Source organism: Cardiocondyla obscurior, linkage group LG12 (genome assembly GCF_019399895.1).
Source record: "Cardiocondyla obscurior isolate alpha-2009 linkage group LG12, Cobs3.1, whole genome shotgun sequence".
In the NCBI taxonomy this organism is placed as follows: Eukaryota; Metazoa; Arthropoda; class Insecta; order Hymenoptera; family Formicidae; genus Cardiocondyla; species Cardiocondyla obscurior.
This window is the reverse complement of record NC_091875.1, coordinates 2,959,008-2,981,955: the sequence shown is the minus strand read 5'-3', so window position 1 is coordinate 2,981,955 and position 22,948 is coordinate 2,959,008. Positions and strand designations below refer to the sequence as shown.

General features: G+C 42.5%; 4 protein-coding genes and 1 long non-coding RNA gene across 6 annotated transcripts in view; 4 read left to right on the top strand and 1 right to left on the bottom strand.

The window, feature by feature from the left end:
- The window catches only part of LOC139107185 (vitellogenin-3-like), an 85,830-nt gene extending 81,459 nt beyond the window's left edge, over window positions 1-4,371 (top strand). For both annotated transcript variants that reach the window (XM_070664568.1, XM_070664567.1), the window contains 4 exons: window positions 55-1,099; window positions 1,221-2,891; window positions 3,059-3,498; window positions 3,582-4,371. In XM_070664568.1, coding sequence (XP_070520669.1) covers window positions 55-1,099; window positions 1,221-2,891; window positions 3,059-3,498; window positions 3,582-4,223 — 3,798 coding nt within the window. In that variant the 3' untranslated portion in view covers window positions 4,224-4,371. The remainder of the gene's footprint in view (window positions 1-54; window positions 1,100-1,220; window positions 2,892-3,058; window positions 3,499-3,581) is intronic.
- A 1,309-nt stretch (window positions 4,372-5,680) lies between these two features.
- LOC139107187 (vitellogenin-1-like) lies at window positions 5,681-11,845 on the top strand. Its single transcript, XM_070664574.1, has 7 exons — window positions 5,681-5,839; window positions 6,170-6,888; window positions 7,035-7,922; window positions 8,064-9,081; window positions 9,192-10,778; window positions 10,920-11,329; window positions 11,436-11,845. Exons 1-7 carry the CDS (start codon window positions 5,809-5,811, stop codon window positions 11,712-11,714), a joined length of 4,932 nt encoding a protein of 1,643 aa, XP_070520675.1. The 5' UTR covers window positions 5,681-5,808; the 3' UTR covers window positions 11,715-11,845.
- Window positions 11,846-11,851: 6 nt separating this feature from the next.
- On the bottom strand, window positions 11,852-13,913 carry LOC139107212 (uncharacterized). The gene is made up of 4 exons (XM_070664631.1): window positions 13,288-13,913; window positions 12,723-12,936; window positions 12,495-12,656; window positions 11,852-12,093 (listed from the first exon to the last, which is right to left on the bottom strand). Exons 1-4 carry the CDS (start codon window positions 13,479-13,481, stop codon window positions 11,908-11,910), a joined length of 756 nt encoding a protein of 251 aa, XP_070520732.1. The 5' UTR covers window positions 13,482-13,913; the 3' UTR covers window positions 11,852-11,907.
- Window positions 13,914-14,026: 113 nt separating this feature from the next.
- LOC139107045 (uncharacterized) lies at window positions 14,027-14,811 on the top strand. Its single transcript, XR_011546459.1, has 3 exons — window positions 14,027-14,213; window positions 14,301-14,559; window positions 14,679-14,811. It is a non-coding gene; the product is annotated as an uncharacterized lncRNA (long non-coding RNA).
- Window positions 14,812-16,382: 1,571 nt separating this feature from the next.
- The window catches only part of LOC139107041 (serine/threonine-protein phosphatase 2B catalytic subunit 2), a 105,870-nt gene continuing 99,304 nt past the window's right edge, over window positions 16,383-22,948 (top strand). The window contains exon 1 of the mRNA XM_070664269.1: window positions 16,383-16,926. Coding sequence (XP_070520370.1) covers window positions 16,875-16,926 — 52 coding nt within the window. The 5' untranslated portion in view covers window positions 16,383-16,874. The remainder of the gene's footprint in view (window positions 16,927-22,948) is intronic.

The window sequence follows — 22,948 nt, the reverse complement described above, 5'->3', positions numbered from 1 at the left end:
AATAAAATTAATAAATTAAGTAAATTAATTTAAATTTTTTTTATTTTTGTACAGGAAATGATAGAAAGTTCACAAGTAAAAGATCAGGAACATGTGAATACGACTGCGCCCTTAGCATTTGCTGCATTGCTCCATAATAGTCTTGACAACAACAGATATCCGAAATATAGTTTCGGCCGTATGATTCCGAAAAATAGCGAAGATGTCGACCGCTATATATCAAATCTGATTAATCAACTAAGAGAAGCCTTCCAAGAGAAGAATAACGAAAAAATTCAGACATATATCGTGGCACTGGGTATCACTGGCAGTCCCAAGATCTTGTCGGCATTTGAGCCGTACTTAGAAGGCAAAGAACCGGCGACGAAATTCCAACGTGTGCTCATAGTGACCGCCTTGAACACCTTGGGCAAACTCGAACCGAAACTGGTTAAACCGATTTATTTTAAACTCTACGCGAATAAAAACGAGGACCACGAAATACGTTGCATTGCGGTACAGCAATTGATCTTACTTAATCCATCTTTAATTACGTTGCAACAAATTGTGGAATACACGTATATGGAGCAGGACCCACGAGTAAACTCTGCCGTGAAAACCACGATAGAGAGCATCGCTACTTCAGAGCGACCAGAATTGCGAGATCTTGCTAGGAAGTGCAATATCGTAAAATCACGATTAAACTCGAAAATTAAGAACTTGCCCTCGGTAGGCTACTACCAGGACGTACACAGCCTGAATATCAAAGGATTGCTTTTGCAAACTGTTAGCGGCGATGATAGTCGAATTCCCGCTTATGCACGCCTTGGGCTGAATACCGCTTCTGATTTGCTTCGACAGCCTGGTATGGAAATTGGGTACGCGGTGTCGAGCATCAGGCACTTCCTCGACAAAATCACTAAGAGGTACCAGCAACGGAGTAATGAAGAGTTAACCAAAGAAGAATCATTGCAAAAATCGCATATAGAAAAGATCGCGCGCGCACTCAACATGCGATACGAACCTCAGGAACAAATGGAAGGAATTGTCTACACCAACACGCCAGACAGCTTTATGTTCTATCCCTTCGACGATAATACAATTGAAAAGGCTTCCCAAAGTGAGTATCTTAAAATTTCAATTTAAAATTATATGCTTTTTAGAAATATAATTTGTATATTAATTTGATTATTACATAATGATATTATATGTATAGATAATTATGTATTATTACATTACAGTGATGAAGAACTTCATGAAAAAAGAGAACATGAAATTAGATCATTTTTATAATTACGAAAAGACAGTGAGCTTCCCAACCGAAAACGGTTTACCGTTCGTTTATACTTCGGAGTCGCCGATATTCGTGCAGCTTCGCGGCGAGTGGAAAAAGGAATCTCCCGAGAGAAATCAAGGCGTTATTAAAGTCTTTTTATCTAATCATGCGCAGAAGCGATTTGGATTTGTAGCACCGTTCGAGCATCAGCAATACATCTCAGGTATCGACGACAAGCACGTCGTAAATATACCAGTAGAGTACGAGGCTAAACTCAACATGCAGCAGCGCAAACTTGCGTTGAAACTTCGCCCGAGCACGCGGGATGTTCGATCAGAATCTGAAATCTTTTTATTACACAAAAGCACCAATCCGTTCACCACGCGGCAAGACATTTTCGAGATGCAACCCGTAGCTCTGGATAAAAATACGCATCAAGTACTAATTAATAGAAAACAAAAAACGACGATACAAAACGGCATGTATTCTGTAAAAGTGGAATCCGACGTCCCAGAGATGGAAGAAAATTCAGAGAAGGGTGTCATTGGAAAGCTCTGGCAAATGCATCAACATACTAATGGTCTGTATAAGAAAGTAGAAGGATTCCTGAATGCCGAGCAAGCAGCAGGAGCCGAAATTCGCATCGACGTCGCTTACGACAATAAAGATGTCAACAAGGTTAATAAGAATGAACAACAGACTTTCCCTCCGAGTTCTTTGAAACAAAATAGCGAGAACAGAAGAGAAAAGATTATGAACGGACTCGGCAAAGATCTCAAATCGGGTAAGGTCCATGTAATCGACATTAATTACAATATTCCGATGTCGGAAGTGCAGCACACTGTCAGCATTGGATCAGTGAAAAGCGACGCCGACAGAAAATCCAAGGCGTTTGTTTATTGGAATTCGCAATCGCAAAGCAACGAAGAGAAGAACTCCGAAGCTTATTACATGCAGGAAATGAAACATTCGCCGGTTACCCCTCTAGATTTCGACTTTATGATGCAGAACGAGCCAAAGAAGGAGCTTAAGGCCGAACTTGTATTTGGAAAAAACCTTAAGGAAGGAACCAGATTCGTTTTAACCGTAAATGCAACGCAAAGTAATCAAATGAGAAATGCAGTGCAAAATTCAAAAATAATGAAAGAATGTTGGCAAGAGTTTGAGAAAGAAAACAAAGTTGCACGTGTCTGCCAGCAGGCAATTGAGCTTGCTCAAATAACGGATCAGTACAACATTTCGGTGGACCTACCTGACACTATTCGAGATTTAGTCAACGCAATGGTTGAATCCGTATTGCGAATCATAAGCAATGTATTTGGACACTCTGAAGTACTGAGCCAACAGATTCGATCTCGCTCATTTGACGATCTTAAAGATATGATGCGTGAAATAGTCGAAGTCGTTCTCCGTTTCTTTAATAAACTACGTGGAAATGACAATGTGGAAATAACAAGCACGAAGGACCTCGAATCAAAGCGCCTCAATCTGAAAGTTAATATGTTACCCTCTAATGAACCGAAAATGGCCATGCGTACTCAGCGATTCCTCCCTCATTACATGTCAATGTGGAGAAACATTGAATCACAACGGCAATGGAACGAACACAGCATGTTACAATATACACAAGAAGAAAGTAAGTTGTAAAAATTTTTTAAAGAACAATTGATATTTTTTAAATGTTGAAAGCTTAAAGTAATTTTTATTTACAGTATAATTTTATAATTAAAATTATAATTATTGCTATACTAATTAAAATAAAATAAATTCCGTTAAATATTATTAATGAAATTTTTTTCACAGATTCGTGTACGCTCGACAAGGATCAGATCGTTACTTTTGACAAACAAGTATATCCTATTTTCCTGGGACCAGTTCAGCACGTGTTAATGGTGTCTTACAATAAGGAAACCTCTGAGCCTCACAGACATATGTCTATGACGCAATCTTCAATGGAAACGGCTGTTTTAGCTGAAGATAGTGACGATGGCAACAGAATAATTACTTCGTACTTGAATGGCCGAGTAGTAGTACTGAGAAAGTCGAATAATCAGCTTGTGGCTACAGTTAACGGAAAGACAGTCAGAGTAACTGAATCCAACACCCACGCAGAAAGAGACGATAACGATAAAGTCGTTTTCGAAATCTATACGCTACCTGGTTCTAGTGGCGACTCACTCAAACTTGTCTCGTACACATATGACTTCAGCATCGTGTACAACGGCCGCCGTGTTCAAATAGTAGTAAGTAAAAACATGAAAATTGATAATATTTATTTATAAATTACAACAGAAAATAGTAATAATCGAAATAAATTTATTTTCAGGCGAGTGACAGGTACCGCAACGCCGTACGTGGTCTTTGCGGCAGCTACAATTCCAATCCCAAGACTGATTTCGTTACTCCTAGCAACTGCCTCTTGTCGAAACCCGAAGAATTCACTGCGACGTATGCTTTAATTAAGGAGGACAGCCGTGGACCCGCTGTTGAGAACAAACGAAAAGCTGAACAAGCTGAATGTCGACCGCTACCGTCGCAGAAACCTTGGCATAGAAATATTATCAACGACCGAGAAGCAGGCAGAGCATGGACAGAGAACGAAATGTGGGGCTACCACCAGAATAATATAAAGAAGCAACAAAATCGTCTTCGGCAAAATAAAAAGCACAATCAGGAGGAAGGAGCCCGGCCGAACGATTTAGAGAGAAACAACATGATCTATCGCACAAGAGTTGTTGAAGAGGGTGGCGAGATCTGTTTTACTACTAGACCTATACCAGCATGCCGTGAGGATACCAAGCCTACGGATAGGAAATCGAAGAAATACGATCTTTATTGCGAGGAGAAGAACGATGAATCTGTAGCAAAGAAAAATAGAATTGAGGATGGCGCCAATCCAGATTTTACTCGTAAACCTGTTAGCCGGTCGCACATGTTCCAAGTACCGATCGCTTGCAGTGCCGCATAATCTAGGACTACCACATGGATATACCGATCGTGCATACACAATTGACGACTTGATCTTTTTTTATTATCTATTTTTTTAAAAAGTTGCAAATATATTGTAATAATTGCAAGAATGTAAGCAAGAATAAAGTTGAAGCCTTTCAACGTAACCGTGCTGTTAACAACGTTGGCCAAAAACATTGGCTATACCTACTCAATTTATCCGAAATGAACGTAATTTATTCCACAATCTTTATTTATACTTTGGATTTTTTTTAGGTAGTCAGGGATTATTAACGAACTGAGATAAAACCAAGATAAAGTCGGTGTCCTAAATTTAACGAATTCTGATTCGCGCCTTTCGCTTTGTCCTTCGTTATCTAGACTATCATAATATGTTTTTTCGTTCTTACCTTATAATCTCGTACACTCTGAAACGTTCCAGAAAACCTTAGGTATAAAATGATGTGATCAAGCGACTTTGCGGCCAGTCGCTAACGGTAGTACCACAGTCGTGTATCGTAGCATTCGCAGTTATAAAGCTGCTTATTTTGTTCGCTTTGGAGTTTCCTGGATGTAGTGCACGGTTTATGTGAGTTTACAGTGTATTCGCATTAAACGTTCTTGAACAGGAGCTGTAACATAAATATTCATTTATTTTCCAATTATTTCGTATAATAAAAAGTGCATTATTAATTCAGTATCATTAATTATAACCAGAACCTCCGTACATAGTAAAATTATTATTATTTTGTACGATTAATACAGTTCAAAAAATACTAAAATAATAATAATTACATAAATGTATCATTAAAAATAATGTAGACGTTTAGCGATTATAAAATATTATCAACGACCTATTATGAACTTATGTATTTGCCAGCTTGCTGTTTGTCGATTGAATAACGGGAATTAAATGTATGTTATGAATACACTTCTGTGAAAGATTACGAATTTTCATGTAAATGTTATGACTTAAGATACTTAACATAAAAATATGATCAATAATAAAATCGTTCTTTCCATTTTTATCACAAGAATTTTGTGTGAAAAAAAAATTATATAATTTCTGAGACTTTTTAATACTGTGAACATTTTTGAATTAATTTTTAATCGTTCTTCGCTGTCTACGATCTCCTTATTATTATATATTGAATATAATAAATATTAAAAATAAGTTTATTATACCTTCAAGAAGTTGTTTTTCGTAAGAATCACAAAATAACGTATCGTAAATTACTTTTTGTTGAATGATCGGTGAGCTGAATCACATTTTCAAGCGAAGTCATTGTCCTGTTTGAAAATATGACGCGCGGTATGACCATTTTGTCTTCAATTTTCCGAGTATATTACAATTATGGCAAATTACTCCCAATCACACTTGATTATACTATGTACGGATGTCCTAAGTGTAGTTTTAGAGTACAAGGTTAAAATAATTTATCACGCGTGTCACGGAACAGTACAGTTTTAAGTTCACGTTGAAATCTAAATCAATGAACATTGCATTGCGCGGGTCAAACTGACATGACACATACGAAACGTATATAAATCCGATTAAAGAGAGGGAGCACTCATTTTGCACTCGACACTATTCGTGCGACATCATGTGGATGTTTTTAACTTTTCTCCTATTCGGTAAGTAGACGTCAACATTATAGATAATGTTAATTACTATGAAGAAAATTGCGTTGCAACGTCTTTTCTTTTAATGCATATTTAAATAAATTAATATTCTTTACTGTGTGACAAAGTAAGTAATATTACTTTAGTAAAACTCAACAATTTATTACATATTTTTTGTTGTTTACAATTTATTAAAAATTATGAAAATATGTTGCATCTTTTATTGCTCTCATATATTTCTTATTAATTTTTTTTTTTAACAGGTTTATTATTTATTAAAATATGTAAAAATTGCAATTTTTTTTTTATTTGATTTTTCTTTTTCTTTCTTTCATTCTTTAGTGCTCGGCTCGGCTGTAGCCGAACATGATTATGCTTGGGAAACTGAAAATGAATATCACTATAAGTTGGAAGTTCGATCATACGCGATGGTGAATGTATCTGATCAACTTTCCGGGATTGTAATAAAAGGTAACGTCATCGTTCAAGTGAAATCGCCAGACACATTGCGTGCCGTGATTTCCAAGCCGCACTACGCTCCCATGAGCGCAGTGGCGGAAGGAATATTGGAAGATGAGATCAAGAAGCTTGAATTTCACAACCTTCAGTTGTCGGGAAGACCATTCGAGATCAAACTCAAGCAAGGGGTGATACAAGAAGTGCTGGTCGATCAGGATGTGCCTGCTTGGGAGGTTAACTTGCTCAAGAGTGTCGCGAGCCAGCTGCAAATTGACACTCAGGGCGAGAACGTAATAGCTAGCAGAAATACTCAAATACCTGGAGATAATCTGCTAACCGGTACATTTAAAGCCATGGAAGATTCTGTCGGAGGCAAATGCGAGGTCGTTTATAATATTAAGCCGTTGCCCGAAGACGTTCTTCATAAAGAACCGGAAATAATACCATTGCCAAATCTTAGTAAAGATGACTACAAGCGTTATCATTATATCAACGTCACGAAGACGAAGGATTACGTTAATTGCGAACAGAGAATGGCTTATTATTCTGGTATTGTTGGTAACATGAATTGGAAATCGTCGGTCAGCGATCAATTTTATACGGTAAGTTTTTTTAATTGATAATCACTGTCGCTCGATTTTATAAAAAATTCTACATATAAGTAACTAAGTATTATATCGAAGAAAGAATTTGGCGAAACATTTTTTATTTTTTTTTTTGTTATTATTTTTATGCACATTTGTTACAGAGATCGTCTAAGAGTCAAATTATTATATCGGGTAATTTGAAACGTTTCACTATTCAATCGTCCGTATTAAAGGAAAGGATAAGAATCACTTCTAAAATTGAAAATTCGTTTAATGGCCATTTCCACAGCCATGTAAACTTAACTTTGGACAGTGTGGGCAAGATATCCAGCCTCATACCTGAATTCGACAATCTCGTGTCAGTCGGAAATTTAATGTACACTCACAACAATCCGTTCTCTACCCAGAGTAAACAGAGTGACGGTCAACGTTCGTCGTCAGCTTTCAGAAAGCGTAATTCTAACAGTTCTAGTGAAGAAAGTCGCATCAACGATGACAGCAGTAGCTTGGATTCCAACGACGATCGAGATTATTTGCAATCAAAATTAACAATACATGATCCACCGGAGAGTTCATTGTTGCCTTATTTTGTCGGATACAAAGGTAAGAGTATCCAGAAAGTTGAAGAGAATTTAACGGTAGTGGCGGCCCGCTCGATCGGTTGGATAACCAGTAAATTGGAGAACTTTCCTACTGAGATCTTAGAGGAGCCATACCATGAAATCTTAGACCAATACACTGTTCTGGTTGAATTGATTCGTACCATGAATGTCACACAGATGACTGAAATCGAAGATAAACTGCCAGAGTTATTCAAATTTGATCCTTATAATAAATTTTCCAACAAAGAGGATCAGAAATTATTTGGGCAAACCGCATGGGACGTATTTTGCAACGCTGTCGCACAAGCTGGGACGGGTCCTGCTCTCATTACCGTCAAGAATTGGATAAAAAATAAGAAACTCGAGGGTCTGCAAGCGGCAAATATTATTTCGCGAATTCCCAAAGCCGCCCGCGCGCCTACATCGGAATACATCAGAGCGTTTTTTGTAAGTATTGCGGTATTATTAAAAAACATAATCGTGCAAGAAATTAAGAAATTTAATTTTTCCAATCTCTCGTTGTCATATTTGTATCGATAATTATAAATTGTGTGTAAAGATTAATTATAATATTTAATTTTTGCGTAGGAACTGATTACTGACGAACAAGTAAGAAATGATAAATTTTTGAACACAACCGCGCCTTTGTCGTTTGCCGAATTGGTTCGTTACAGTCAAAGCAAGTCAATTATGTACTATCCAGTTCCCGAACAAGACAATGCACTTCTGGAAACTTATATTCCGTATATGGCCACTCAATTAAGACAAGCCATTAGAGACAACGACAGTCCTAGGATACAAACGTATATCATGGCATTGAGTAATTTTGGTCACTTTAAAGTACTCTCTGTCTTTGAACCGTACCTGGAAGGAACGTTGCAGGTATCGAAGTTTCAACGATTAATGATGGTCATATCGTTAAACAAACTGAGCGAAAACTTTCCGAGAACCGTTAGATCCGTTACCTATAAAATATATGAGAATACGTTGGAAGCTTACGAAATACGTTGCGCAGCAGTTTACGTGTTAATGAAGACCAATCCACCTCCAGGCATGCTAGAGAAATTGGCGGAATCTACTAATAAAAACCAAAATATTCACGTAAGTTCTGCCATTAAGACTACTATAAATTCTCTCGCTAATTTGAAGCTACCGGAATTACAAGATCTCGCTAACAAAGCACGTATTGCTGCGAGACTATTAAATCCTGATGTCCATTCTAAAAACTACACGCGGAGCGCTTTCACCGAGTTGAAAATACAATATTTAAACATTGCTCAGCTGGCAATGCTTCATACGATTGGCAGCGAGGACAGTCATATAGATAAAAATGAATACATTGACGTATATCAATCTTATGGTAACATTAATCTACCATCCTCAAGACTAGCATATTCAGTATCAAGCATAAATGACCTATTGGATATATTTGGCCAAATATTCAATAGAGGGACCGATGAAGCTGTAATTATCGAAGACGTAATTAACAAGCTTGGCTTTAAACCCGAAGATTCGGAACAGTTTGAAGGAAATATTTATATGGACACCATGTTTAATTCATTTTTCTATCCCGTTGATAATCGTACCTTTGAAGAATTATTTAAAAGTAAGTATTCTACGATTTGCCTGATAAATTAATTTTTTTTTATATTGTCTACATTGTCTACATGTACAACAACGTTATTAATAAATCATTTATCGTTATTTGTATTACAGTGGTTCAGACTTATGCACCGTTGTTTAAAGAAGACCAAGCGTTTAAAACCAAAAACTTTAATAATCTTTATCTCTATGATATGACGCTAGCATTCCCGAGTGAGTCCGGCTTTCCATTTATTTATACCGTAATGATGCCGAAATTAACAAGAATTAGCGGTGGAAGATCCATTACACATATAAACACGTTAAATGAAAAGTCTATGGAAATAACAGTGGCAGGCAATATACTGTTAAGCGAAAAAATTCAAAGCAGAATTGGTTTCGTAGTGCCTTTCGAGCATAGACACTACATTGCTGGTACCGATATCAATGTACAAATGTTTATACCATCTGGTTTAAGTTGCAAGAAAAGAGAAGGAAAAAACAAATTTGAGTTCAAGATAATTCCAGACGAATCTTATCGATTTGGTACCGGGCTTTTGGCGATTCACCACAGCGTTGTTCCTTACACTTCAAGACACGATATTCTGTCATTTAAATCCTTTTTTAATAACGATACACTTATAATATATCTGGAAGAACCACATAAATTAAATGTCGCGTTACCCGGTGGGTATTTATCTGTATCAAGTGAGTATATTAGTGCTGAAGACTCGCAAAAAACAGGAATGGAAGCTCTGAGCCTAATTTATAAAGCACTTTTTGCTAATAAGAACGCCTATTATAAAAGAATCGACGTATTTTTCCGTCTTCCACCAGCAGAAGTAAACGTAACTTACGCAACTTTTGCCATGTCTGGCAATGGTTCGCAGGTGACAATTCCAGCAACAATTGACCATTCGCCAGAGAGCGAAGAAAGAGCAGAACAATTTTTAAATGAAGTCAGCAAAGATGTTTATTCTTCCGTTAGTTCTGTTTACGATATAAGTATTTTTAGTGATCAGATTTATCAAGTTATAACTATAGCTTCCGCATATAGTCACGTAGAAGACAAGTCTCAGCTTCTCTTCTATTGGAATATGCAATCACCAGAAGGAAGAGTCTTTTCAGAAATGTGCACTGTTGGATACGAAAAATCATCGCGGGTTATCCCTTTAAACTTTGAGAAAGCGCTCGTAGATACGCCGTTCTCTGAGCTAAATGCTGAAATACGATTTGGAAATTGTACAACTGGAGGAGAAACGATCATACTTAAAGGAAATTTGACTCGCACTGATGATGTCAAGAGCAAGGCAATGGCATCTAGGATAGTTGAAAAATGTTGGGAAGAGAAAAAACAAGGCGACATTTGGCTGCCAAACTGTCAGAAAGCCAGCGATTTAATCAGAAAGAAAAATTATCTGAAGATGTCGATAGATACGAATTCGGATGATTTCTATATGTATGCCAACAACCTGATTTCTACATACAAAGCGGAATACAAACCCGCAATAGGACTTAATAGAGGAAGACCATACTGGTTTGGAAACAAGAACAAAAAGACTATCGATTTAGAAGTAAAAGTACTTCCTGATAACAAGGATGTGGACATTGTATTGCGCACTTCAAGTAACAACGACATTTCCCTCTCTTTCTCAGATATTTTTGAAGAAGTACCTAACAATTTAGTAGAAACACTTTTCGAGGAAGACGTTTTAATGAATCGTAAGTTATAGAGTTTTATAAAAAATAATTTAATAAATATTGTAATTAAAAACAGATTTAGTATTAAGACTAAGAACTAATAATTTCATATTATAATCGCGATTCTAAAAAATAAATGTAACTTTTTTTTTTTCTTTACAGCTGTATGTATCCTCGACAAAACTAAAGTTGTTACTTACGACGGTAAAGTCTATAGCTTAAAATTAGGTGATTGCTGGCACGTGATGCTGACCACTTATCCGAAACACAATCCTAATAATCCCGAACAAACTTTGGGGATTCCGAGATATAAGGGGGTGATTGTCATGGCACGAGAAATGATTGACGGCAGCAAACAGATCCGGATGGTCTTGGGTGATCAAGAAATTCATTTACAAAAACTGAATGATCGTCTCGAAGCTAAGATTAACGATGAGATAGGTAACTTCTCTCGTAACGAGAGATACGTGGATGAAACTTTCGAAATATATTGGCTGGACGGAATGATCGCAATTTTCTCGGCGGAGTATGAAATCTACGCTGTGTACGATGGAATACGTATCCTATTTGAAGTAAGTACGGAAATAAAGCAGTTGTATTGTAACGTAAAATAATTTAACTTTATCTGAGCATGTTATATGTTAAATTTAAATGTAACGAAACGTATTTTTTTGTTAGTCGTCCAACAAGTACATGAATTCCATACGCGGTCTTTGTGGTAATTACGATATGCAGCCGGACAACGATTTCATCACCCCGAAGAACTGCATCCTGACGAAGCCCGAAGAATTCGTCGCCACGTACGCTTTGACTCAAGACAACTGTCACGGACCGAGTTTGTTGAATAAACGAAAAGCTGAAGAATCCGTGTGCGTTCCGAGAACGTACCATCCAAGCGATGTTATCAGCGATATTAATGCGGGACGATCTCCGTCTAGACGCAGGGGACATCATTAGAGCAACTGATATTGAAGATTTAACATAAAGTACAGCAATTATACTTCTTATAGATATACTTTATTTTATTAATTGTAATTACATAGGAAAGAAAAATTAAAGTCATATATTTTCATGATATTATTAACATATATTCCTTTTTTTTTTTTTTAACTATTTATATTTTTATTTTAACTAAATGTAGAAATATATTTTACTTAGTTTGTGTGGTCATTAATGTAGGACCATGTGTGTCAGGATTACAATAAACTTCATACCAATATACTAAAGCTATGAAACCTATAGCTAGCACAAGCATAAAAGCTGAAGTTACGAGTGCGATTTTCAGGCTACTGTTCTTCGTTTGCCGTGTCCTTGACACTACGTGGAAGTCCCGTGACTGTAATAAAAAATATTCACAAATGTTATGTATTGCAATAGATAAAGCGATTGCTAAGTTTACCGAGGTCAGTACGTCGCGCGACCTTGCATTTAAGATTAATTTATTTTTTCGTTATAGCCATTTATAATTAAAGCTGCATACTAGAGACCTCATTACGAAGAGACTCGACGCGAAATTTACGAATTATTCATACCAATTGGTAACTGTGTCTCTTTCCCCACCTTCTCTTTATCAATTAACTCAAATTAATGACAAACAAGTGTAGACTTTGTTATAATTTATGCTCTTAATTGATGTATCATATTTCACATTTTCAGCTCCCGCGTTAAAAGTATGTACAGAAAAAAAGACGAGAAAGAGAGAAAAAAAAAAAAAATCAAAATATGTGATTCTCTCACCGAAATTTCGAGATTCTGCGTCTTTCGGATGAGTTCATCCAACCTTTCGCCTCTATCAATCAACTTTTGGACTCCACTCATTAATATGCGACGTACCTCGATCAATTCCTCTTCCAGTTTCGAGGTCAGATTCTTACAACCGTTACCCTGATTATATTCCTCCTAAAATAATTCACACTTTTGTAATTCATCTACGAATTAACGTTATAAAGTCATTTTATCACTAACAATCATTTTTTGTAACGGTTTCGAAAGATCATCTTCTGCGAGATTGATCAGATTTTTTGACAGATCCGCCAACGGTAATTCTTTATACGCACTCCGCAGTCTCTGCAAAAATATTTGACAGCACGATTCTACCCATATCGCTAATGAAGGGCAATCCACTTTTGACGTCAAGCAGACATAGTAAAATTCTCCAATCAATATGTGTACTGTGTATCTGTGTGGAAGAATTAAATTTTATATTCGTTGCAGCATGGATAAAAGGAGAACGGTAATATGACACCTTAATCTTATCGCGGGTTAATTAAAGCGTTGCGACCTATCACACTTATTCAATGATTTCAATAAATAATATTAAAAAGGAATAAAAAAAAAAGAAAGAAAAAAAAACTGCTTTATACTATGTAACATATCTTGTAATTTAATCCACACTTGTGAAAAACAAGTTTGGTTCGCGAAATCTGCAGCCCGATTGGCAATGTACGTACAAAACTGATTAGGTTATTTTTTTTTTTCCTTAACGCCCATTGTTCTTAAATTAAATTCAAGAAGAATTAAAGTATCTTACTTATTTTTATTGACGCTGATTTTATTGTCCTCGACGGTCCTTAGATCATCGACGGTGCCAAGGGCGATAGTACGGTATATCGGATTTGGATCCACGGAATAATCTGCAACGATTTTGCAACCGGATTTCTCTCGCAAGGCCACCGTAGCGTAGTGTATGGTCCCGTTCATTTTGATCGGAACCGAGGAAGGCATCGAGGTTGGACGATGGGCGACAACTGTGCTGTCAGACGATGTATCATTCACAGATGCCAGAGGCGGCGAATATCAACGTTGTCGGTTGTTTACGCGAGTTCCGATAGCCCAGTGAATAAGTTTTGATAAAGCCGATACGTACGCGTCATGTATTTCGCGTGTTATGTATCTCGCGAGCATATCGCCAGCGCGAGAAAGCTACATAAGATCGTACTCGCGTTTTCATCACTTATTAAATTGTTAAATATCAAAAATAAAAATTAAACATTAAATTAAATACTTCACAACATTTAGTTGCTTAAAAAAATATAACAGAGTGTTGTTCCATTTATTCACATATGTATATTAATCCTCATCCGCAACCACCGGCAATCGTCTTCGGGTTAAGCGACACTCAGGGTCCTCTGCGACAAGCCAAAAAGAGATGGGTGACTCCTAGCGCGCCGACCAATCACAGCGCTTCATCGATCGCCTGATCGCGAGCTCGCACCGGAACTACGTGACTCGTGTTCCTACTGCGTACGGCCATGCGGTTCGAGTTCAAAGCAGAAATGTCGAGGCATCCGTGCGTCGTGGCCCGTTTCTCGCGTCGAATTCAAGCATTTGAGACGGTCGGGAGTATCGTGGACTATCTCGCGAGTGTTCAGTGCGCGGAAGGAGACTCGACACGTGCTACCTGAGAGGAGGAGGAGGCCCAGGAAGGGTATCCTGCCTCAGCGGAGCAACCCAGAGGTGAGTAGTATCAATTTTTCTTCTGAATTACGTTCCGAATTATATTCTTAATCTACAGTATATAATTTTGTCCTTTATCTCTTACAGATCAAGAGGAACCCCGCTGCTGCGCATCGTTTAGTGAGACATTAAAGTGTCGTACGCCGATATTAGTAATAATACGAGCCGGAGCCGGTTCGCCGGTTATTTCGGGAGTGTCGCTAATTTTCGGGCGTTTTTTGTACGATTATTTTTTTACGGGAGTGCGGTCGCGAGTATCCAGTGCGCGGAAGGACGGCTCGTCACGTCCCATCTGAGAGGAGGAGCAGGCCCGGGGGGCATCATACATCGGCGGAGCAACTTTTAGGTGAGCGTACATTTTTTTAAATAAAATCTTTATAAAATAAAAACTCTTATCGTTTTTATTTTAATTATTTTATTCATTCATTTACATGTCTACATTAATATATTTTTTTTATGTTACAGTCACCAGCAGAACTCATCAACTCCGCTGAAATTCATGCAGATTGGTAAGTCGCATACTTACATTTTTTTCTGTTTTTTGTAATATCGAAAATGTTCTTCTATTAATATTATCAATATAATATTCAGCGTTATAAATTATTTTAAAGCGCGTTAAACTGTTTCGAGCGGAGATACACAAAAGTCGCGACCGGGCGGTACATATGCGTACTGTACGTGATCGCCTTGGTGACAACCTTGGCGTAAAATAATCCCGAGTTCTTTAGTCCGCGGTCCACCTACGCTATACACAGGGCAATATAAATATAAAATAATGCGAAAAGTTGGGTGGGTAATATACTTAACATATATTCAACAGTAAAGTAATCTATAGACTTTGAAAACGTATTTTAAACGCTAGAACCAATTATAATTTCTCCCAACATAAATTGACTTCAGCCTGATCTTGTTTAGCATTAGGAAAAAATATCAAAAAATGAAATAAAAGTAAACAGCGAGATTAAAGATTAATCGATCGCATCTGGCGGACACGAGTATTAGATAAGCGGATTTGAGCGGCGGGAATTATTCGTATCGGTGAAAGGTTCGCGATCCGCGGACGGTGGCGCCTCCGCTAAGTCCAGTACTAGAAGTCGCGGTGACCGCTCGTGGGTGGCGGCAGCTGGTGGCGGCGCAGTTAATCAGTTGCCTCGAATAGATCGCTGCGCGCGGCGGACTGCGCGACCGTTCCCCCGTCCACCGAGGAGCCGTCAGTGTGCGCGCCGCGGAGAAGCAGAGAGACAGACATCTTGTAGATAAAATTTAGCGGCGTGGTGCCTCGACCGCGAGTGTCGGTGTTCGCGGTTACGTGTCGCGGTGCTTCGTGTCGTTACGGTGTCCCGGTCCACGTCGCCGTCGTCGCCGTCATCGTCGTCGTCGCCGCCGCCGCCGCCGTCGCCGCTGCCGCCGCCGTTCTACTCCACGTCGTCCCCGTCGCCGCCTTCACCACCGCCGTCGCCGTGGCCAGCGCTGTCTCGATCGTCACCGTCCTCGTTTTCCAACCGTCGCCCGTAATCGTGGTGTGAGTGTCGCGCTCGCGGGGAGACTCGCTCTCCGAGTCGTGTCCAACTTCATTCCTGTCAATCGAGTTATCGTCGTCGCCATCTAAATCGGCCATCGTCGCTACCGCTGCCGTCGCCGCCGCCGCAGTCGTTCGTCGTCGTCGTCGTCGCCGTTGCCGTCGTCGTCGTCGTCGTCGTTTGTCATCGTCGTCGTCGTTACCATCGCCGTCGTGCAGCTCACGCGTGGTGGTCCAGCGATCCCGAAGCGAGCCCGCGAGCTCGCAGAGCCCAACGGGGATCGCCTCCCCTTTCCCCTCTCCTCTACCCGCTCCCCGTCGTTCGTCGATACTCGCGTGCACCCGCGAGTGCACGGTCGCGCCTACCCCTCGCGCCCCCCTTCTCTCCCCGCACGGGGTGCGAGAAGGGGACCGCCCTGAGAAGGAGACCGAGGGAGCGGAGATCTCGGCCGGGACAGAGAGAGAGCAGTTCGTCTCCCCCTTTCTCTCTACCTCCCCTTTCCCCTTTTCTCTTTCGCGTCGGTGGCTCCGTCAAGAACGCCCGTGAACAGTTCCTAGGCACCGATGTGCCGCGCCGTGCGATAACTTGATTCCTCTCTCCGCCACCCTCCCTCCCTCCCTCCCCCCGTCCGCAAGTCCGACCGACCGACCGACCGACCGACCGACCGACAAACCGACCGACCGACCGACCGACCGACCCCCCGCCATCCACGTCCGTACTCTCCCTCCCGGCAGCGTATTTCCGTGCGCGCGTGTGGTACATGTGTGTGTGTGGCGGCCGCGCCGGGCTCTCGAGGTGAAAATACCGCCCTCTCCTTCTACCCAACCCCTCCGTATAATACGGTGAAGGTGGCCGCTATCTCGCGCGAGTAACAGCACGCGAGGGCAAGAGGGAGGCAGAAGAGGTGGACGACGACGCGAAGGAGGAGAAGGTGGAGAAGGACGTGAAGGATAAGAAGCGGAGGAGGTAGGACGAGCAACAGCGCGGGAGTGAGGTGGACGAAAGCGGAAAGGAAAATACCGGGGCGGGCGGAGCGCGCGGGGCGCCGTGCGACAAGGACAACGCGAGGAGGGCCAGCCCGACGACAAGAGACCGAGAGAGAGAGAGAGAGGCGCCCACTCGTCATTTATCCTAATACAGCATGACCTCCAACAACTCACAGAAACTCCCCACGACGGACCGAGTGATCAAAAGTAAGCCAACGGCAGCAAAGCCGATATAAGTTTCGCATCGCGCGAGCGACGGCGCGTGTGAATGCGTGCGTGCGTGTGTGCATGCGTGAGACCCGCTTTTCCGGCATTCTCGGTCGGTAATGTCGCCGTCACTCGCGCTTTTTGCCTTCACATTTATACTGTGTTTCTTTTTACTTGTGCTCCGATCCCGAGACGGCTCGCGAAGCCGGCGAGTTCGTCCGTCCGTCCGTTCCGAGTTATCTAGATTCTAACAACGCGAAGCATAGAGCGATAGAAAGAAAGAGACGAGTGCGTGAAAACGGAGGATCGTGCTCGCCGGTTTTCGCGTGACGCGCTCCGATTCGCGAGATGCTAGCGGCATCAAAACACGCCGCGTGCCGTGCACGCGATTGATTTTCCGCCCGCCTGTTCGGCGGCGCCATTTCTCTATCGACTTGGCCCGGTGGTACCTCGCGGTCCCCGCGAGAGCGACGTGAACCTCGCCGATCGTTCTCCGCGAGAACTTCGCGACGAAGATGAGACCGCGAAACCGCGACTCGCGGCACCGTGAAATCTCCGATCCCGGTGCAGATGCACTGGATAACCTAACCTCCTGGTCTCTGTTAACCCCCGCGAACTTTCCCCAAGGGGTCGCGCCGCTCGGCCAGCCTCGTTTTCCGCGGGGTCGAGGAACGCCGATCGTCTCGACCGCGCGCGGCTTCTTCGTCCTCCTCAGCCCCGCTCGAACAGCTGACGCGTTACGTAGGCACGCGTGCACGCACGCACGCGGCGTGCGTGCGCGTTAAAGCGCGACGCGAAGAACCTCCGCGTTAAAGAATTCGATGCCGAGGCGTCTCCAGACGCAGCCCGCTTAAAAAAAAGTCAAGTGCTCGCTTATAGACGTTTCGAACTTGTTGCATATTCGGCAGCCTTTATTTTTTTTTTCCCCCTTCTCGCGAGACACAGAGAGGAACGAAGTCTGACGTAGCGACAACGCCAAAGGGCGTAAGGGTGGGTCGGGTGCGGTGCATATGTCACCGAGAACAAGCGTCGAAAACGAGACCGGTTTACAACGCACAGGTGACACCTCGGGTCGTTAACCTTTCTCACCGAGTGGAGCTCCCGTGTTTGCGCTCGGTTCTTTTTCCTTCTCTCCGTTCGCTTTTCCCTCGGTTTTCAGCCTCCACCTCTGCCGCTTTCTCTCTCTTTCTCCCCCCTTTTTTTTTTTTCCCCAGCTACGGTTTAATCGAGCGAACGCCTCTGCGACGTCGCACTTCCGGCTTCCTACGGCGCTAACGTGACGCTCCGATTCCCGAATGGGTGAATGTAGGTCACGAAATTGACGAAACGGAAGCATGCGCGCGAGCGGCTAAATATTTTAGCGATACCGAGAAGCGGTCTTTCTCCCCTTTTTTTTTTCTCTCTCTTTCTCTCTTAACTCGCCTTTCACCGCGAGCCTCACGCGGCATAAATAATTATCTAATCGTCCATCCAACTTGACACTTTCAAACACAGCGGCCGAAAATTTATGCGACTTTGTTTTTACGCCACGCGTTTATTCGCCGCGAGTTTGCTCATCTCCGCTCTTCGTCTCGAGCTTCTCTTAAAACGGCGACTTAGTCGGAATTATAAAATGTAACGTAACCCGAAAGCGTTGGATAATAACTAACAATACTAATTATACAAATTGAGAAAGACGTGCGAAAACATTGGGCGAGAAAAGGAATCAAGAAATAAACTAGCTCTTACTTTCTAAAAATGTCGATATAAATAATACCGTCTATAATATTTTTTTTAACACTCTTTTTATAAGGCGCGATCGCACATTTTACGGAAACGGGTCGAGGGTAACTCGTGACGTTCGCGAAAAATCGAATAACGGAGCGAATTAAGTTTGAACGCGGCTGTTGTCAAGCGTTGCGTCCACTTTTTCTCCGAGATATCGGGAAAGGTTGAGAACCCAGAATGATGTGTACATTAGAGAGAAGGTCGTTTTAATTCGTGCCGTTTAATGCGGATATGCGAGAATCTCGAAATCGCTTTAACTCACGCTCATCGTAATTGGCATTGCTGCACAAGGGGTGTGTAACTCCGTCGTCGCGCGCGCGGCGTACATCTCCACGCGAGAACGCTCGTGGCTGCGTAAATAATGTTTCACGGTCATAACTCATTGTCGCGACGCGAAAATGTCGTAATTTCTGGCGCGCCTCCAGGAGCGCCGCGACGATCGGTGATCTTTAATCGCCAACTTTTCCACGTTCCCGTGCCTCGCGTCGTTCTCCGCCTCGCCTCGCCCTCTGCAAACGACGATAGTCGTTATTCGCGCTCTGCTTTCTCTTTGCCCGATCTCGGATTATCCCAGCCACCTTCGAACGCAAACGCATTAAACGTAATCTTTCGTGGCAAATGCATGCACCTGTCTCGGGAAACGCCGGTCTCGTGCAAGCACGCCCCTAATCGTTTCCACTCGAACGTGCTAAATCGTAAGGAACGATCTTCGGGCATGGCTTATCTTCGTCTTCCTCGAGACGCGAATAAACGGAGGAGAATCTTTCGTCGATTGGCGGTCTCCCTCCCTCTCCCCCCCTTTTCCGCCGGGAGATTTATCCTTTTGCGTTCAACTTTGGAAACGCCGTTCGAACGAGGCCGCGCAGCGTCCCGACGTAATTTATTCCGCGAACGTACACTCGTAATTTCGATGTTTCGCCGCGACGAGATGCGGGGATATACGGTACAGTTAAAATTCAGGTCGCCACGCGTTTTAAGATGTTTACGTTTGATATTATAAACCGCTTTTCCTTAGCTCTCGAGAGGGTGCGATCTCTCGCGCGTATGCAAAGCATTCTTGCGGCATCTTTTTTTATTCGTATCCTCTCGCTCTCCTTTTTTTCTTCTTCGAGAAAGAGTTTAGAATGATTAAATGTTCAACGTTTTTAATGGCGCTAGCATTTTTTTTGAACATTTTTACCTCGGAAAGAATAAACTTCTTGAGTTTCGTACGATAAACGGAAACTGGAGCCCCGTATCGCCGATGACAATCGAAAGGGTCGCCGCTGAAAGCCTCGCGATTCTAGTCACCGGCTGACGGACCGGCCGGCTCAGCTTGAGATTATTTTAGGAATCTGACGACACGAGACGTGGGGAGGCGTCGCGTCTCCTCACGTCGTCAATTACGTCTCCGGTCGAGCGACTTTCTTTCTTTCTCGCGGGGACAATTACCGAATTTAAAAGGCGTCGCGTTACACCGGGCGAGATCTCGCGTTACCGTGCTAATATTTTTCCAGCCTAATTGCGGCCGTTGTAGTCGCGAAGGAGCGTCTTCAAAGATTGTCCCATTTTTTTTTTCTTTTTTTTTTTTTTTTTCTTCCTTTTTTTCTCCGCGGAAATTTATTCGCGGGACCGCGCTTTAGACGGCGACTTGCGCGAGATGCGCTTCGATCGGTCTTGCAGGAAGAGAAATCTATCCGGACGTAATCCCGGCCTGTCCACGTCGGCCGCCTGGATAAAAATCCATCGGGATATTTATGACAGTGCACGCCGTAAAACGGTAATCTTGACGAAGATTAAACGTTGCTCGCGTTCAATAAAGAAATTCTTCCGCGGATACGTGGTTTTGATGTTTTCCGTGTAATGCAACGTAATCGATACGCTCCTTTTTTTTATTTTATTTTATTTTATTTTATTTTTGTGAAGTAGCTCCGATGAAGTGTTGCACGTGTGAGTAAAGATGTTCGCGAATCGGGATTATATCGATTTTTCTTTCTTATCGGCCCGTGGCGATCGAGACACGTGTACGCTTCGACGTGTGAAACACAGTCTTGCGAATAATATATGACGTGCGTCGGTTTACGTGACGTTTCTTCTCGCGTCAGGGAAAAATTACGTACGGCGAGTCACGATATTCTTGACCCGATGCATACTGATCGCGTTAAATATGCAGAATGCCATTGCATTTCTGCCGCGCCCGTCTATCGCTTTGTTTCTTGTTTACCATTGATAAATAACTCGTCGTAGCGGAAAGACAGACAGCTGTATATACATTTATATATTTTTTTGTTTTTTAATTAGGCCGTAGATTTCGAATTCACGCACGATCTATATTTCAAGCTCACCCTTGAGACGGCGTCTCCGCGAACGCGATACTTTCGCGTCATAAAAGCGAAGGATCATAATTCTTTGATTGCTCCGTTTACTGCGGAAACCTTGAACTTTATTGAGCGTATTTAATCAGTACAGTTTCCAACAAGCGATTCAATTAGAATAAAAAAGAAAATCAATTGCCCCGCATCCTTCTGGCGCGAGACGCGTAGGCGACGTGACTCGCGAAGGGAACGACAACGTGGGGATCTTATGTTAGACCACCGACGGATGATCGGTCGCAGTGGCTCGTTAAAGTGAATTATAGACGCTCGTGGAATCGTCTTTAATTAAAAAAAGAAAAAAAAAACCGGCGGCCTTCTACTCTTGTTTCGCGGTGACGAGCTCTCGTCTCTTCCGCCTCGCTCGGCACGGACGGATTTTTTGGCCGCCAAGGACGCGGTCTCTTTCCAACGAAGGCCGGGATTCGCGCGACGATTACGCGCGATTTATCACGCGTTATCCGCGCGTTAAATTTGCCATTCGCTTGTGGATTATGACTTTGCGTATTTGCACGCCGTTGTACGATATCCGATGATATATGCGCGCCGGGATATTGCAATGGCGTTGTGGTCGCTTGTTCGCCGCTGATAACGTCTCGATGGTCTGCGTGTTATTTGCGTTCCTTTAATATTTAGCTTATTAACTGTCATTCGAGTTTAATTTGCACAAACAGCCGCGTTTCGAGCCGCTGACGTAGAAAAAACAAGAATCTTAATTAAATTCCCGGTGCATAATTAAGCGAGATGTGATCCGCGCGATATTACTTTCCTCGACAAACCTGCTGGTATTTGCCGAATCCGGCGAAACGTCGGTGATTAGTAATAATTTATAACTTTTCGAGGGGCGTTGCCCAAGTACGGCCGGCCGTGAGACCGACGGAATATTCAGTATTGTACACGTCACAACAAGGCTGTTTAATATAGCGTATTACATAATAATTGTCTTTCGCGGCGGCGTCGATGAATGAACTCCGATGCGTTTACTCGGGAATTAATGACATCTACGACTGCGAGAGACACGCTTCAAGATCATTATCACGAACGCGGATTCCTCCATCTTACATTAGAGCCGATCTTATCGCGCGTGCGAGTTCAAGCGTCTGATTAACGTCGCGATGCGCGACACACACGTGCGCGGCCGTAATCGCTCCGACTCCGCAGATTCCTCGCGAACCATCGGCGTTTGCACCGCGATTAGCACCGACGGCCGCGAAATCGTTCTTTCTCGTTAGCGCCTGACGTTCGTAGGTGACTCCGCCAGCTCTAAAAAATCCCGCAGGTTTTAATTCACGGTTCTTCAAAGCTAGCTCGAGGGTACGCTTTTCCGCACGATTTTAGGGAGCTGCCGCGCAATCGGCTTTCGCTTACGCTTCCACCCCCGTGACATTTCAATTTCTCCTAAACGGACGGAGTCTCGGGATCATGCCGTTCAATTAAATATTCCCTCATGAATTTTCGACGTCAGCGGCGCGCGGTCGATAGCAGTCTTCCCACAGTCCCCGGCACACGTCGTTCGTACGTAACGATAACGATATTACCAGTTCTCGTCCGGGGGCTTCGCAAAATTCTCTTTCGCGGAAGCGGTGCCTACAGCCGGACATTTACAGCCCCGGTACGTGAATATTTAGAATATGAACGCGCGCACCGAGCGCGACCGAAGGAGGAAAGAATCGTTACTTTTGCTTTCCCGCGGCTCTCTCGGGGGATCAGAAATAGCACCGACTCGTGCGCGATCTTCTTTATTCCCTTTTAAACGGGTACCGTTTAGATGCGACGTCGCGCCGATATTATTCTTTAATACGAAACGTTACGCCGGGGCATCGCACGTGCGATACTTTATCGAGTGTTTTAAAATAATAACGCGGCTTTAGAGGTCGAAGTGTTGAGAATGAGGATTTATCTGC